The following is a 14895-nucleotide window of genomic DNA, read 5'->3' as shown; positions in this document are numbered from 1 at the left end:
CTCTCATGGTAGTTTTGCTTTTCCTCCCATCACTCCCCAGACTTTCCCTGTTCTCTTATAAGCTATCTTTTTCCACCGGCCAGCACAACAGCGAAACAAGAGCAGATTCATTATTATTGGGAAAATCTGCCATGGCAACTTGTCAGGTTCCAGTCGTCATGGCGATGGGAAAAGGCCTAATGATTTACTGTTGTTCAACACTGGAACCGCCATAGGCCAATGGACACTGACGTTTGATTTTGTAACTCAAGAATATCAGGCCAAAAAAAGCTATGTCCAGCTTCTTCTCTGACTTTTCCTAAATGTTTGTATTTTACACTGCTCATTTGTCAGCATTTTGGAATCACAAACAGAAAAGTATTTAGGGTCTTTTTACCTTTTCACACCTATCCCCAACTTAACCCCCCAAGACAATGTGCTGTAGGATGTTGGTACCCATCCAGGCGCTAATGCTTATTTCTCTCCTCACTGAATTAATGACAAATGAACGCATGCACGATAATTGTGCGCCTTACTTCACAATTGAATGTAAATTAGGCCTAACTGAATGATAAGGAGGGTGATGAGGTTGATTAATGATGAGTTTGTGTTATGCCTATTTACAGTTGAAGTCGGAAGTTTACATACACTTAGGTTGGAGTCATTAAAACGTGTTTTTCAACCACTCCACAAAAGTCTTGTAAACCTGTTGCGACGAGCAATCCCGTATCCGTGAGCGTAATTATAGCCTCAAGCTCATTACCATAACGCAACATTAACTATTAATGAAAATCGCAAATTAAATGAAATAAATATATTGGCTCACAAGCTTAGCCTTTTGTTAACAACACTGTCATCTCAGATTTTTAAAAAATGCTTTTCAACCATAGTTACACAAGCATTTGTGTAAGAGTATTGATAGCTAGCATAGCATTAAGCATGGCATTCAGCAGGCAACATTTTCACAAAAACAAGAAAAGCATTCAAATAAAATCATTTACCTTTGAAGAACTTCAGATGTTTTCAATGAGGAGACTCTCAGTTAGATAGGAAATGTTCAGTTTTTCCAAAAATATTATTTGTGTCCATTTTGTTTGGCTAAGAAAAAAACCCGAAAATTCAGTCATTACAACGGCAAAGTTTTTTCCAAATTAACTCCATAATATCGACAGAAACATGGCAAACGTTGTTTAGAATCAATCCTCAAGGTGTTTTTCACATATCGATTCGATGATAAATCACTCGTGGCAGTTTGGTTTCTCCTCTGAACAAAATGGAAAAATGCACGCACCTGGAGATTACGCAATAGTTTCGACGGAGGACACCGAGCGGACACCTGGTAAATGTAGTCTCTTATGGTCAATTTTCCAATGATATGCCTACAAATACGTCACAATGCTTAAGACACCTTGGGGAAACGACAGAAAGTGTAGGCTCATTCCTTGCACATTCACAGCCATATAAGGAGACATTGGAACACAGCGCATTCAAAATCACTCACTTCCTGTATGAAATTTAATCTTGGTTTCGCCTGTAGCGTTAGTTCCGTGGCACTCACAGACAATATCTTTGCAGTTTTGGAAACGTCAGAGTGTTTACTTCCCAAAGCTGTCAATTATATGCATAGTTGAGCATCTTTTCGTGACAAAATATCTTGTTTAAAACGGGAACGTTTTTCATCCAAAAATGAAATAATGCCCCCAGAAGTTCAAGAGGTTAACAAACTATAGTATTGGCAAGTCGGTTAGGACATCTACTTTGTGCATGACACAAGTCATTGGTCCAACAATTATTTACAGACAGATTATTTCACTTATAACTGTATCACAATTCCAGTGAGTCAGAAGTTTACGTACACTAAGTTGACTGTGCCATTAAACAGCATGGAATATACCATAAAATTATGTCATGGCTTTAGAAGCGTCTGATAGGCTAATTGACATCATTTGAGTCAATTGGAGGTGTACTTGTGGATCTATTTCAAGGCCTACCTTCAAACTCAGTGCCTCTTTGCTTGACATCACGGGAAAATCAAAAGAAATTAGCCATGACGTCAGAAAAAAAATGTAGACCTCCACAATTCTGGTTCATCCTTGGGTGCAATTTCTAAATGCCTGAAGGTACCACGTTCATCTGTACAAACAATAATATGCAAGCATAAACTCCATGGGACCACACAGCCATCATACCGTTAAGGAAGGGGACGTGTTCTGTCTCCTAGGGATGAACATACTTTGGTGCGAAAAGTGCAAATCAATCCTAGAACAACAGCAAAGGACCTTGTGAAGATGCTGGAGGAAACAGATACAAAAGTATCTATATCCACAGTAAAACGAGTCCTATATCGATATAACCTGAAAGCCTGCTCAGCAAGGAAGAAGCCACTGCTCCAAAACAGCCATTGAAAAGCCAGACTATGGTTTGCAACTGCACATGGGGACAAAGATCGCACTTTTTGGAGAAATGTCCTCTGTTCTGATGAAACAAAAATAGAACTGTTTGGCCATAATGACCATCGTTATGTTTGGAGGAAAAGGGGGAGGTTTGCAAGCCGAAGAACACCATCCCAACCGTGAAGCACGGGGGTGGCAGCATGTTGTGGGGGTGCTTTACTGCAGGAGGGACTGGTGCACTTCACAAAATAGATGGCATCATGAGGGAGCAAAATTATGTGGATATATTGAAGCAACATCTCAAGACATCAGTCAGGAGGTTAAAGCTTTGTCGCAAATGGGTCTTCCAAATGGACAATGACCCCAAGCATACTTCCGAAGTTGTGGCAAAATGGCTTAAGGACAACAAAGTCAAGGTATTGGAGTGGCCATCACAAATCCCTGACCTCAGTCCTGTAGAGAATTTGTGGGCAGAACTGAAAAGGCGTGTGTGAGCAAGGAGGCCTACAGTCCTGACTCAGTTACACCAGCTCTGTCACGAGGAATGCACCAAAATGTACCTATCTTATTGTGGGAAGCTTGTGTAAGGCTACCCAAAACATTTGAACCAAGTTAAATTTAAAGGCAATGCTACCAAATACTAATTGAGTGTATGTAATCTTCTAATCCACTGGGAATGTGATGAAAGAAATAAAAGCTGAAATAAATCATTCTCTACTATTATTCTGACATGTCACATTCTTAAAATGAAGTGGTGATTCTAACTGACCTAAGACAGGGAAGTTTTACGAGGATTAAATGTCAGGAATTGTGAAAAACTCAGTTTAAATGTGTATGTTAACTTCAGACTTCAACTGTATCAGCAGCAAATAATTTGACCACACACCTTTGTCAAAAGAAGCTGTTATGGGACTGTTTTATTTGCTATCTCTATCACTAATCGAATGTATTGTAAGGGAAATGAAAACATGCTATGTGTTGCAGTAGGCCTTTAGAGTAATGCCAAACATATCCTTGACTATCTAACTTAGTGATCGGGAAACAAACGATACCAGTCAGCCTGCGCAGCTAGTCCATCGAAACTATACCGATACTAATTTCACACATAATAAGAGTTAGCCTATAGGCAAAATGAAATGGACAATCTGATGAGCATATTCTGCAGGTTCTATTACACGTACCTTTGTCAAATAGCTCTCATAATTCAAGAGTTTAGTTTATTCATTCGACCATCTAAAAAATAACAAGCACACATAAAACTTGAAAAAGCAATACATGCACATGAGTAAAATCATGGAGGATAACACACAATAAAGTCTGGGACTTATTACCATTGTTCAATCATAGAAGATAACACAAAGTCTGGGACTTATTACCATTGTTCAATCATAGAGGATAACACACAATAAAGTCTGGGACTTATTACCATTGTTTAATCATAGAGGATAACACAAAGTCTGGGACTTATTACCATTGTTCAATCATAGAGGATAACACAAAGTCTGGGACTTATTACCATTGTTCAATCATAGAGGATAACACAAAGTCTGGGACTTATTACCATTGTTCAATCATAGAGGATAACACACAATAAAGTCTGGGACTTATTACCATTGTTCAATCATAGAGGATAACACACAATAAAGTCTGGGACTTATTACCATTATTCAATCATAGAGGATAACACACAATAAAGTCTGGGACTTATTACCATTGTTCAATCATAGAGGATAACACACAATAAAGTCTGGGACTTATTACCATTGTTCAATCATAGAGGATAACACACAATAAAGTCTGGGACTTATTACCATTGTTCAATCATAGAGGATAACACACAATAAAGTCTGGGACTTATTACCATTGTTCAATCATAGAGGATAACACACAATAAAGTCTGGGACTTATTACCATTGTTCAATCATAGAGGATAACACACAATAAAGTCTGGGACTTATTACCATTGTTCAATCATAGAGGATAACACACAATAAAGTCTGGGACTTATTACCATTGTTCAATCATAGAGGATAACACACAATAAAGTCTGGGACTTATTACCATTGTTCAATCATAGAGGATAACACACAATAAAGTCTGGGACTTATTACCATTGTTCAATCATAGAGGATAACACACAATAAAGTCTGGGACTTATTACCATTGTTCAATCATAGAGGATAACACACAATAAAGTCTGGGACTTATTACCATTGTTCAATCATAGAGGATAACACACAATAAAGTCTGGGACTTATTACCATTGTTCAATCATGGAGGATAACACACAATAAAGTCTGGGACTTATTACCATTGTTCAATCATAGAGGATAACACACAATAAAGTCTGGGACTTATTACCATTGTTCAATCATAGAGGATAACACACAATAAAGTCTGGGACTTATTACCATTGTTCAATCATGGAGGATAACACACAATAAAGTCTGGGACTTATTACCATTGTTCAATCATAGAAGATAACACAAAGTCTGGGACGTATTACCATTGTTCAATCATAGAGGATAACACACAGTCTGGGACTTATTACCATTGTTCAATCATAGAGGATAACACAAAGTCTGGGACTTATTACCATTGTTCAATCATGGAGGATAACACAAAGTCTGGGACTTATTACCATTGTTCAATCATGGAGGATAACATACAGTCTGGGACTTATTACCATTGTTCAATCATAGAGGATAACACAAAGTCTGGGACTTATTACCATTGTTCAATCATGGAGGATAACACAAAGTCTGGGACTTATTACCATTGTTCAATCATGGAGGATAACACAAAGTCTGGGACTTATTACCATTGTTCAATCATGGAGGATAACACAATAAAGTCTGGGACTTATTACCATTGTTCAATCATGGAGGATAACACAAAGTCTGGGACTTATTACCATTGTTCAATCATGAAGGATAACACAAAGTCTGGGACTTATTACCATTGTTCAATCATGGAGGATAACACACAATAAAGTCTGGGACTTATTACCATTGTTCAATCATGGAGGATAACACAAAGTCTGGGACTTATTACCATTGTTCAATCATGGAGGATAACACAAAGTCTGGGACTTATTACCATTGTTCAATCATGGAGGATAACACAATAAAGTCTGGGACTTATTACCATTGTTCAATCATAGAGGATGACACAACGTCTGGGACTTATTACCATTGTTCAATCATAGAGGATTACACAAAGTCTGGGACTTATTACCATTGTTCAATCATGGAGGATAACACAATAAAGTCTGGGACTTATTACCATTGCGTTCCTCTTGAGACGAGATGGCTAGGCAAGATCGAATACAGTTAAACACAGTATGGCATTGAGATAATAAAACATAAAAACAAAGAAGAACAACATCTATCTCATCATTGCAGTTACATCGTAGGGGTTATTCATATGGGCACAGAAGACATCAAACATATTTTTGCTTTATATTTAAAGCTGCCCAGAGAGGACGTCATTTTTATGGGCAGAGGCAACTCATTCCACTCTGAGGCTCCAGTATACAAGACGTACCTTTCCCAGCATTACTCCTAAGCACACATCAGCAACACCTGATCTGGTGCTGTGATTGTGTGCATCCCTAACATGGGGAAAGTAATCACTTTGATATCTGGGTGCAGAACCATAAATAATCCTGTAAACCAAACCTAGTCTAATCTGGCACACCCTAGCCTCAACAGGCAGCCAGTTGAGTTCCTGAAAGCAGCTCCTGCCTATGTGAGTACGTGGACTCACCTTCAATACTACCCTGATCAGCTTATTATGGGCTATCTGGAGCTTCCCCTTCATAAGCTTAGATAAGCCCCCAAAACAGGAAGTACTAGTGTAGTCAAAATGGCATTGAATGAGGGCAGGGGCTAGCACTTTCATGGAGTCCTTATCAAGCAGCTTGGACTTTCTAGCCAAAAAGTTAGTCCTAGCATTTACCTTCCCTAGCACCTTATTGGCCATGCTCACACCTCCCAAGCTTCCATCAAGGATACATCCCAAGTAGCTAACAGAGGTTTTAGTAGTCAGCACCTCACCCCTTAACTCCACTCTGATTTCAGACGACCTACTCAATTTAGGTCTGGACCCAAAGTTAATTGCCTCAGTTTTCCCTAAGTGCAGCGATAGCTTATTATCTGCAAGCCATTTGCTAATGTTAGTAAGCTATGTGCTAAATATGCTCTCCAACATAGTTTTACTTTAGTGAGACACCAGAAGTAGAGTCATCGGCATAAAGGAAAAGTTGGCAAGAACAAGCGTATTTCATATCGTTAATATACAGTAAAAACAGTAGAGGCCCAAGCGGTGCAGCTCTATTTCCAAATGTCACTTTTCCCAAGAATATCGGTGCTGCCCCATGCTTTCAACACATGACCACCCGTGCGGCAGCATTGGTCTGGCAACTAAGCAAAAACTAGTAGCATAATAAACGTACCAATTTAAATATGCTATTTTGTCGCCAATGGATCAATCAATCAATCAAATGTATTTATAAAGCCCTTTTTACATTAGCCGATGTCACAAAGTGCTATACAGAAACCCAGCCTAAAACGCCAAACAACAAGCAATGCAGATGTAGAAGCACAGTGGCTAGAAAGGCAGTTTTTCCTAGCCACCGTGAACGGGCAATAGACACCAGATAGAAACTGATAATTGTGTATGTGACTTCAGTGAACTGAATGATGAGGAGGGTGATTTAATTTAATGGATCTGAATGATGAAGAACTGTGGGTGGTCTAATTATTTTACTATGAAAGGCTGGACATGGAGTATAATTTCCCCTGGGAGAGGGAACTGAGTACAACATACAATGTGTGTAGTTCACGATGGCAAGCCGAACCAAACAAATGGAATCTAGATGAGTTGGAGTCGGATAAAGGATCAGATATTGAGCTTGAAATCGACGTTGTTGATGAAGAGCCTTCATCTGATTCTGATGTTGATATCGAGCCTCTGCCTTCGATGCTGAGCGCCTCAGGAAAAACAGAACAAAGCCAACTGAGACGGTGATCTCAACTGCCACGGTGAGACAGGAGTCTGGGAGGGATGGCACGGTGAGACAGGAGTCTGGGAGGGATGGCACGGTGAGACAGGAGTCTGGGAGGGATGGCACGGTGAGACAGGAGTCTGGGAGGGATGGCACGGTGAGACAGGAGTCTGGGAGGGATGGCACGGTGAGACAGGAGTCTGGGAGGGATGGCACGGTGAGAAAGGAGTCTGGGAGGGATGGCACGGTGAGACAGGAGTCTGGGAGGGATGGCACGGTGAGACAGGATTCTGGGAGGGATGGCACGGTGAGACAGGAGTCTGGGAGGGATGGCACGGTGAGACAGGAGTCTGGAAGCTATGGCACGGTGAGACAGGAGTCTGGGAGCGATGGCACGGTGAGACAGGAGTCTGGGAGCGATGGCACGGTGAGACAGGAGTCTGGGAGGGATGGCACGGTGAGACAGGAGTCTGGGAGGGATGGCACAGTGAGACAGGAATCTGGAAGCGATGGCACGGTGAGACAGGAGTCTGGGAGCGATGGCACAGTGAGACAGGAGTCTGGGAGGGATGGCACAGTGAGACAGAAGTCTGGGAGAGATGGCACAGTGAGACAGGAGCCTGGGAGGGATGGCACAGTGAGACAGGAGTCTGGGAGGGATGGCACAGTGAGACAGGAGTCTGGGAGGGATGGCACAGTGAGACAGGAGTCTGGGAGGGATGGCACGGTGAGACAGGAATCTGGAAGCGATGGCACGGTGAGACAGGAGTCTGGGAGGGATGGCATGGTTTGGGTAGAACAGAGATGCACATGTTGCTGCACATCAGAGATCATACTGTTGCTCATGCACACAGAAAAGGAATCAGTAGGTGGGCTATGTCTATGGATGAACTGTAAGCATTTATTGCACTCTTGTATGTCCACGGGGCGTACGGCAGAAAGAGCACGGATGTGGATTCATTTTGGTCTGATTGGTATGGGTTGGACACAACCGATTGAGAGAGATTGTGCGACACCTGCGGCAGGTGCACACGATACCATGCCCTTGAAAACAGTGCAGTACAACCGATTTGTTTGTGGGGCTTACTCACACAAAGCCCCGAAGCTGTGTGCTGATTGTGGACCCAAAGCATGAAGAGAAGATGAGATTAGTTCATGTGTAAGGGCATGGGTATAGGGGCACAATACAGGGTCCGATACAATCAACAAATTACTGTTTTTATATCTTGTCATGAATATATTTCCACTGATATTCATTTATGCAATTCATCCTTTACAATTGTTCATGCAGTGGTGCTTCTGTTTAGGAATACAGCAAATCATTTTTCATTTCTACTTTGTCAAAATAAGCTGTAACTGGACTTAATTAATTACTATGTCTTTATTACTAATCAAATCTACAAATAAAGTTGATCAAATGGATTACACTGTAATGTTTGTATTGTGAAGGAAACGAAAATATGCTATAGGCCTACATTTTTTCTAGGACTTTGTATAATTCTACTAAATATATTCTTGACTAACTATAGTTGTTATTTTTTATTTTATATATTTCCACGGCAACGTTCTCTAGCGGGTACTTATTGTCACACCTGCTTCCGCTCCCCCTCCCTGGCGCTCGAGGGCGCCAGGCTGCCCATCATTACGCACACCTGTCACCATCATTACGCACACCTGTCACCTTCTTTACGCGCATCAGTGCTTCATTAGATTCACCTGTACTCCTTCACATTTTGATTCCCTTTCCTATATCTGTCTGTTCCTCTGTTTCATCCCCGTGTCAGTATTATTGTCATTATGTTTTTCATGTCCAGACACTATTCTGTCGTCTTCAATCATCTGTCCTTACACTTTTAGGCTGAAAGGTCAGGCAGTTCTAGGGCATCTATCATTTGTCATCTAGGGCATCTATCACATGTCATCTAGGGCATCTGTCATCTAGGGCATCTATGATCTGTCATCTATCACATGTCATCTAGGCCATCTATCACATGTCATCTAGGGCATCTTGTCACATGTAATCTATGGCATCTATCACATGTCATCTAGGGCATCTATCACATGTCATCTAGGGCATCTATCACATGTCATCTAGGGCATCTATCACATGTAATCTAGGGCATCTATCACATGTCATCTAGGGCATCTATCACATGTCATCTAGGGCATCTATCACATGTCATCTAGGGTATCTATCATGTCATCTAGGGTATCTATCATGTCATCTAGGGTATCTATCATGTCATCTAGGGTATCTATCATGTCATCTAGGGTATCTATCATGTCATCAAGGGCATCTATCATATGTCATCTAGGGCATCTATCATGTCATCTAGGGCATCTATCACATGTCATCTAGGGCAGCTATCACATGTCATCTAGGGTATCTATCATGTCATCTAGGGTATCTATCATGTCATCTAGGGTATCTATCATGTCATCTAGGGTATCTATCATGTCATCAAGGGCATCTATCATGTCATCAAGGGCATCTATCATATGTCATCACTTGCCAGTAGCTCATGGTTTTGATTACTTACACCCCATATTACTACTTGGGCATATCTCAATGTGTGATGATGACAAATGACTAACTTCCTCCATTTTCTCTAGCTGTCAGAAACGTTGTAGAATACAACACATTTTTGTGTATCGGAGTCTGTAATAAATGTAACTTATTCCTACACATGAAGATGTGTAATTGGATATGAGATCATTATTACATAATGAAAGAGGTTTTTGTCAGTCACGTTGTTGTTTTGTTTGTTGCCATCCTGACACCAAAAACATGCCTCGATGCCTTGTTATAACCCAACAATCAGATACTGTACTATTGATTTGATGTATTTGTTGAACCTTTTTTAACTAGGCAAGTCTGCCACGGTGTCTTTTCTTCTCCTAGACATCAACGAGTGCCTGATGAATGGGATCTGTAAGAACGCCGAGTGTCTGAATACCAGAGGAAGCTACAGATGCACCTGTAAACCAGGCTACATGCTGGACCCTGCCAGGAGCCACTGTGTCTGTGAGTACTCCTACTGTCTGTTGCTATGACTGATGGCCTGTCTGTCATATGGTGTCTCCTTGGTGTGTGGAGTCTGTCTGATGAAGGTGTATATGTTTTTTTCGGACAGCGGACAAGGCTGTGTCAGACCAGAGGGGGATGTGTTACCGCTCAGCATCAGCAGGGACCTGCTCTCTGCCTCTCACCCAGCACATCACCAAACAGATCTGCTGCTGCAGCCGTGTGGGCAAGGCCTGGGGCACGGCCTGGGGCACGGTCTGGGGCACGGCCTGCGAGAGGTGCCCTCTGCCAGACACAGGTACCCACACACACAGATCCTACTTCTTACCACTCTGTCTATTGCGCTCTTTTTCACTAGGACATGTGGTGGAGATGGCCACTCCAACCTGGATGAACTGGTCAAATACTTTGATTACACTAGGTGAACGTTTGTTGGCTGGGTTGGATTTTAAAGGTGGTATGAAATGGGTGATCTTAATGAAAACATACGCGCTACTCAACACAACAGTTGGCTTCACTCACCGTATTATGCTGGCTGTCTCGGCCCGCCAGTCACGTAATGCAGTTCAAAGAAAACCCTAAATGTGGAATAAGCTCAAAACAACAGAACCTTCATATGTCAAAGCTGCATAATGTTAAAATAGTGGAAGTCAATCTTGTATCACACAGGTTCTTGGAGGTAAATGACAGTAATAGTCCAGCTAGCAACCCCCCCCCCCCTCTCCTTCGAAAAGAGAGTCAGGCCAAATGAAACATGGAAAATGGTTTTTATCCTATTTTATACTTGCAGATTTTATCTTCAAAGTCAGAGAAAATAACATTATTTAGAGTGGTGCCTGTTTCGGTGAGTGATTCATGGAGGTTGTCACAGATCAGATATTTGAGAGCCAGACCAGACCTCCATGGTGCTCTGCCAGACTAGTACTCTACTCTGTGGCTCTGTGTGCAGATATAGTCCACATACAGCCCGAGTACCCTGAGTCAGACACTGGCTGTTGTATGACCTGACAATCTGTCAGAGCCATGTTGAACACAGAGAATCCCGACTCATTATTAGTAGTCTGGTAATAGGAGCACGTTGACTTCACATCATGTCAGACTTAAGGCTCTGATATGTATACAGCCACAAACCCCCAGCTCCATCCGCATTATAGACATCAGTCAGGAGACTATCATCATAGCCACGCTTCCTGCACTTAACCACAATGCTATCAATATTAGAGATTCTCCGTCCTTTATAACATTCGCCTCTGTTCCAGGGGCCTCTGTTCCAGGTCAGACAGGGGACAATACTGTTTAACTGTAATATATTTACCCCTGCTGAAGTCTGTTTGGCTCCAACACAAAGAGATGCAATCACCCTCCTTTTACCTCTTCAGTCAGTCTTCTACTGCCCAGAGTTCAAAGGTCAGATAGGTTATATGATCCTCTACTTCCCCCTTGGCACTGCCCTGAGTGTCTGACACATCCAAATCCACCCTGTGATATCCTCTCTGACGGCTGTCACTGCCCTGGCAGCTCCCTCCCTGGCTATGGCTGAAAACCAATCCCCTTCACAAAGGAGAGACTACAGTATGGCATGCTGTACATAATGGTATTACACGGATGGCTTATGGTATTGCTGCGAACACCAGACAGAAATGCGATCCATAATTACTGCCTGGCAGCGTTTCATGTTAGCTCAGGAGCACAAGGGGGGAATATGGCCTTATGATGTTTTCTATGGTTCTTTGTTTGCCCCTGTACGCCTGCAGACCATTTCAAGGAGATCTGTCCCGCTGGCCACGGCTACACATACTCGCGCTCCGATGTGCAGATCTCCCTGAGACAGCTGGAGGAAGAGGAGCTGAGTAGGACAGGTGTTTCCTGGGAGGCCCAGAACCCTAGCCACCCCCAACTGCCCCAGCAGCCAGCTCAGCCCCCGCAGCAGCTGCCCCACATCCAACAGACCCCACAGATCCCACAATACCCCCACCATCCACAGCATCCCCAAGAGCTCCCACAGCACTCCCACCATCCACAGCACCCCCAAGAGCTCCCACAGCACTCCCACCATCCAGAGCACCCCCAGACACCCCAGAACCCTCACACTGTACAACAACCCCAGTACCCTCTCCATCCAGACCCAGACACACAGCATCCTGCTGAGGAGACTCACAGCCAGCCACAAGGTGAGAACAATCATAATATTATACATACTTTGTGGCGTTTGTGTCGACCACTGATAATATTATTTCTACAACACACTGTACTAAAATGGATTTAAAGTTGCAAGGTTACACAATGGAAACCCTTTTAGTAGACAAGGATAAAGTAGCTATTTACACAGATGAAAACATCAACATTTTATCCACAAATAACGCCTTTATCCTCATCTACTAAATATCAAACAGTATTTGCTTCCTCTATCTGTCAGAATACACCTCCCTTAAGCGTTTGAACAGAGGACTTAATCCACACAGGTCAAACATCTGCGACCTCTGGATCTTCTGTGAAACATTCTTCTGATTTGCAGTTATGAGATCATTTATCGCCATGGCCCGAGAAAAATGATTTATAGATTGTGTCTTAATTATCTAAGATAGCTATTCTCCCTTCTTTATTCCATGGACTGTAATGTACATTATTATCAGAGTCCAGGTCTTCTCCCCGGCTTAAGGGATAAAAGTTTTATTAGAAACCAAGACCTTAAGATGGCTTCTAAACAGTAAAATGTCCGATGAGAACATAGATTGATATCTCAATGGTTATATGTGATAATGCAAACAGAATGTCAGCTTTCTCTACTGATGAAACGGCCTCTTCTCTGTCTCCTAACAGATGTGGAAATACTGAACCCGGTGAGTTCCTCTTCCCGGAAAAAAGCACATGCTTTTGAAATGTTTATTGTAGAAAAAGCTTCCACCATCTCTCAGCTGTAAGACACATATGGTATTAGGTCTTTCCATACAACATATGAAGAACATATTTGAGTTTGATGGTTATAACGTGTCTTAAAACCCAATTATAACCTATTCTTGCTTATTCCACAGTCTCCTGTTGCGACAGACTCACCATTGAAGTACTCAGGTAATTTATCTCATTTCCAATTCATCAAAGAACCTTGTCACAGTGGTGTCATATTCATAACTCATAATGCCAGTTTCAGCCTGTCATTTACTGTGGTGTTTTTACACAGTGGTCCTGTAGGTCATGGTGCATTGATAAAGCAAATGAGCACGCCAGAGAAAACAGAGGTTTTACCATGCAGTAAGGCACGTGGGGTCCTGATCCATTTTCTATAAATCGCTCACACCCAGCACACAGCAGAGGCAGCCTGCCCCGGTACTCCCCTGCCAATGAAATTGATAAAGTATTTAGGTTGAGTTGATCTATGAGTCCCACTGATGTCTTTTATTGTGCTGTTTTTAGCCAGCAGAAAAGGGCATCTTTCATCTTTACATCCCTGCAATGCTACTGTAGGATGACCTTGTGAGTGATTATCATGACATTGCCGGTTGGAGAAGCAGATAGTATATCAGTGTCTCTCTCTCTCTCTCTCTTTCCCTCTCCCTCCCCCTCTCTCCGTCTCTCTCCCTCCCCCCAACTCTCTCCAGTAGATGTGGTAGAGAAAGTCACTCCTGACTCTCCCGTCAACCTGGGGCCTGAGTCTGAGGGCCAGCGTACAGCCTCCATCATCGTGGCCACTCAGGTCACAGGTGAGAGTCATGGTCACAGTACACTGCATGGCCACGCCACTTCAATGAAATTACGTTGAAACAACGTGGAATAGATGTTGATTTGACATCACTGTGCCTTCGACATCCACTGATGTTACGTTAGTAACAGTACATTAAGAGATGCAGTTTTATTTTGATTTGATGGGGTGAACAGTCTACTCATAATTCTCCCCAATAACTATTTAAATGATGACTTGCAAGTCAACTTTATTCTTTCTAGATACAGATGGGATCTCAATGAATTTGTGAGTTGTGTCCAACAGGCCTGTTTGATAGACATTTCTGAGGGCTGACCTGTAGTTTAGCAAGGGTCTCTTAGTGGACTCACTCCTCCAAGCCAACTTGGCTTCAGGCTTCCGAGTAGCACAGAGGGCGAGAAACCAGAGAGCGGGCGAGAAACCAGAGAGCGGGCGAGAAACCAGAGAGAGTGTGCCTTTTGGCAGCGATAAATGGACTGGACAGCTGCCAGGCGCTGGGCCTGCATGAAAAGAAGAGAGAGAAGACTGTGTGTTAGTGACTCGCTGTCATCCTATGGAGAGGGTCAGAGCTCTGAGCCAAACCCAGTAGCCCACCCTCAGCTTGTGCTTACAAGAACCACTTTGGACTGAAACAAACAACCGACAAGTCCAATGACAGGCTTAACAGTGCGTTGCCCTTCTTCTCGTTCGGACCCTTAATGAGCGCCCCCTGCCCCCTCTTACAACACTACACCAACCTGTCCTCCCATCCAAGGCTCCACCATAAAACAACCTGAACGTTTCCATGGAGAAT

General features: G+C 42.7%; 1 protein-coding gene across 2 annotated transcripts in view; it reads left to right on the top strand.

The window, feature by feature from the left end:
* LOC124001769 (latent-transforming growth factor beta-binding protein 2-like) overlaps positions 1-14895 on the top strand; it is a 160721-nt gene that overhangs the window by 117176 nt on the left and 28650 nt on the right. For both annotated transcript variants that reach the window (XM_046308818.1, XM_046308817.1), the window contains exons 10-15: positions 10283-10405; positions 10515-10703; positions 12160-12576; positions 13226-13245; positions 13438-13474; positions 14005-14103. In XM_046308818.1, the coding sequence (XP_046164774.1) occupies positions 10283-10405; positions 10515-10703; positions 12160-12576; positions 13226-13245; positions 13438-13474; positions 14005-14103 (885 nt within the window). The remainder of the gene's footprint in view (positions 1-10282; positions 10406-10514; positions 10704-12159; positions 12577-13225; positions 13246-13437; positions 13475-14004; positions 14104-14895) is intronic.

The sequence above is a fragment of the Oncorhynchus gorbuscha genome, linkage group LG17 (genome assembly GCF_021184085.1).
Source record: "Oncorhynchus gorbuscha isolate QuinsamMale2020 ecotype Even-year linkage group LG17, OgorEven_v1.0, whole genome shotgun sequence".
NCBI classification, from domain to species: domain Eukaryota; kingdom Metazoa; phylum Chordata; class Actinopteri; order Salmoniformes; family Salmonidae; genus Oncorhynchus; species Oncorhynchus gorbuscha.
The sequence above is the reverse complement of the archived record's forward strand: the minus strand, read 5'-3'. Positions and strand labels throughout refer to the sequence as shown.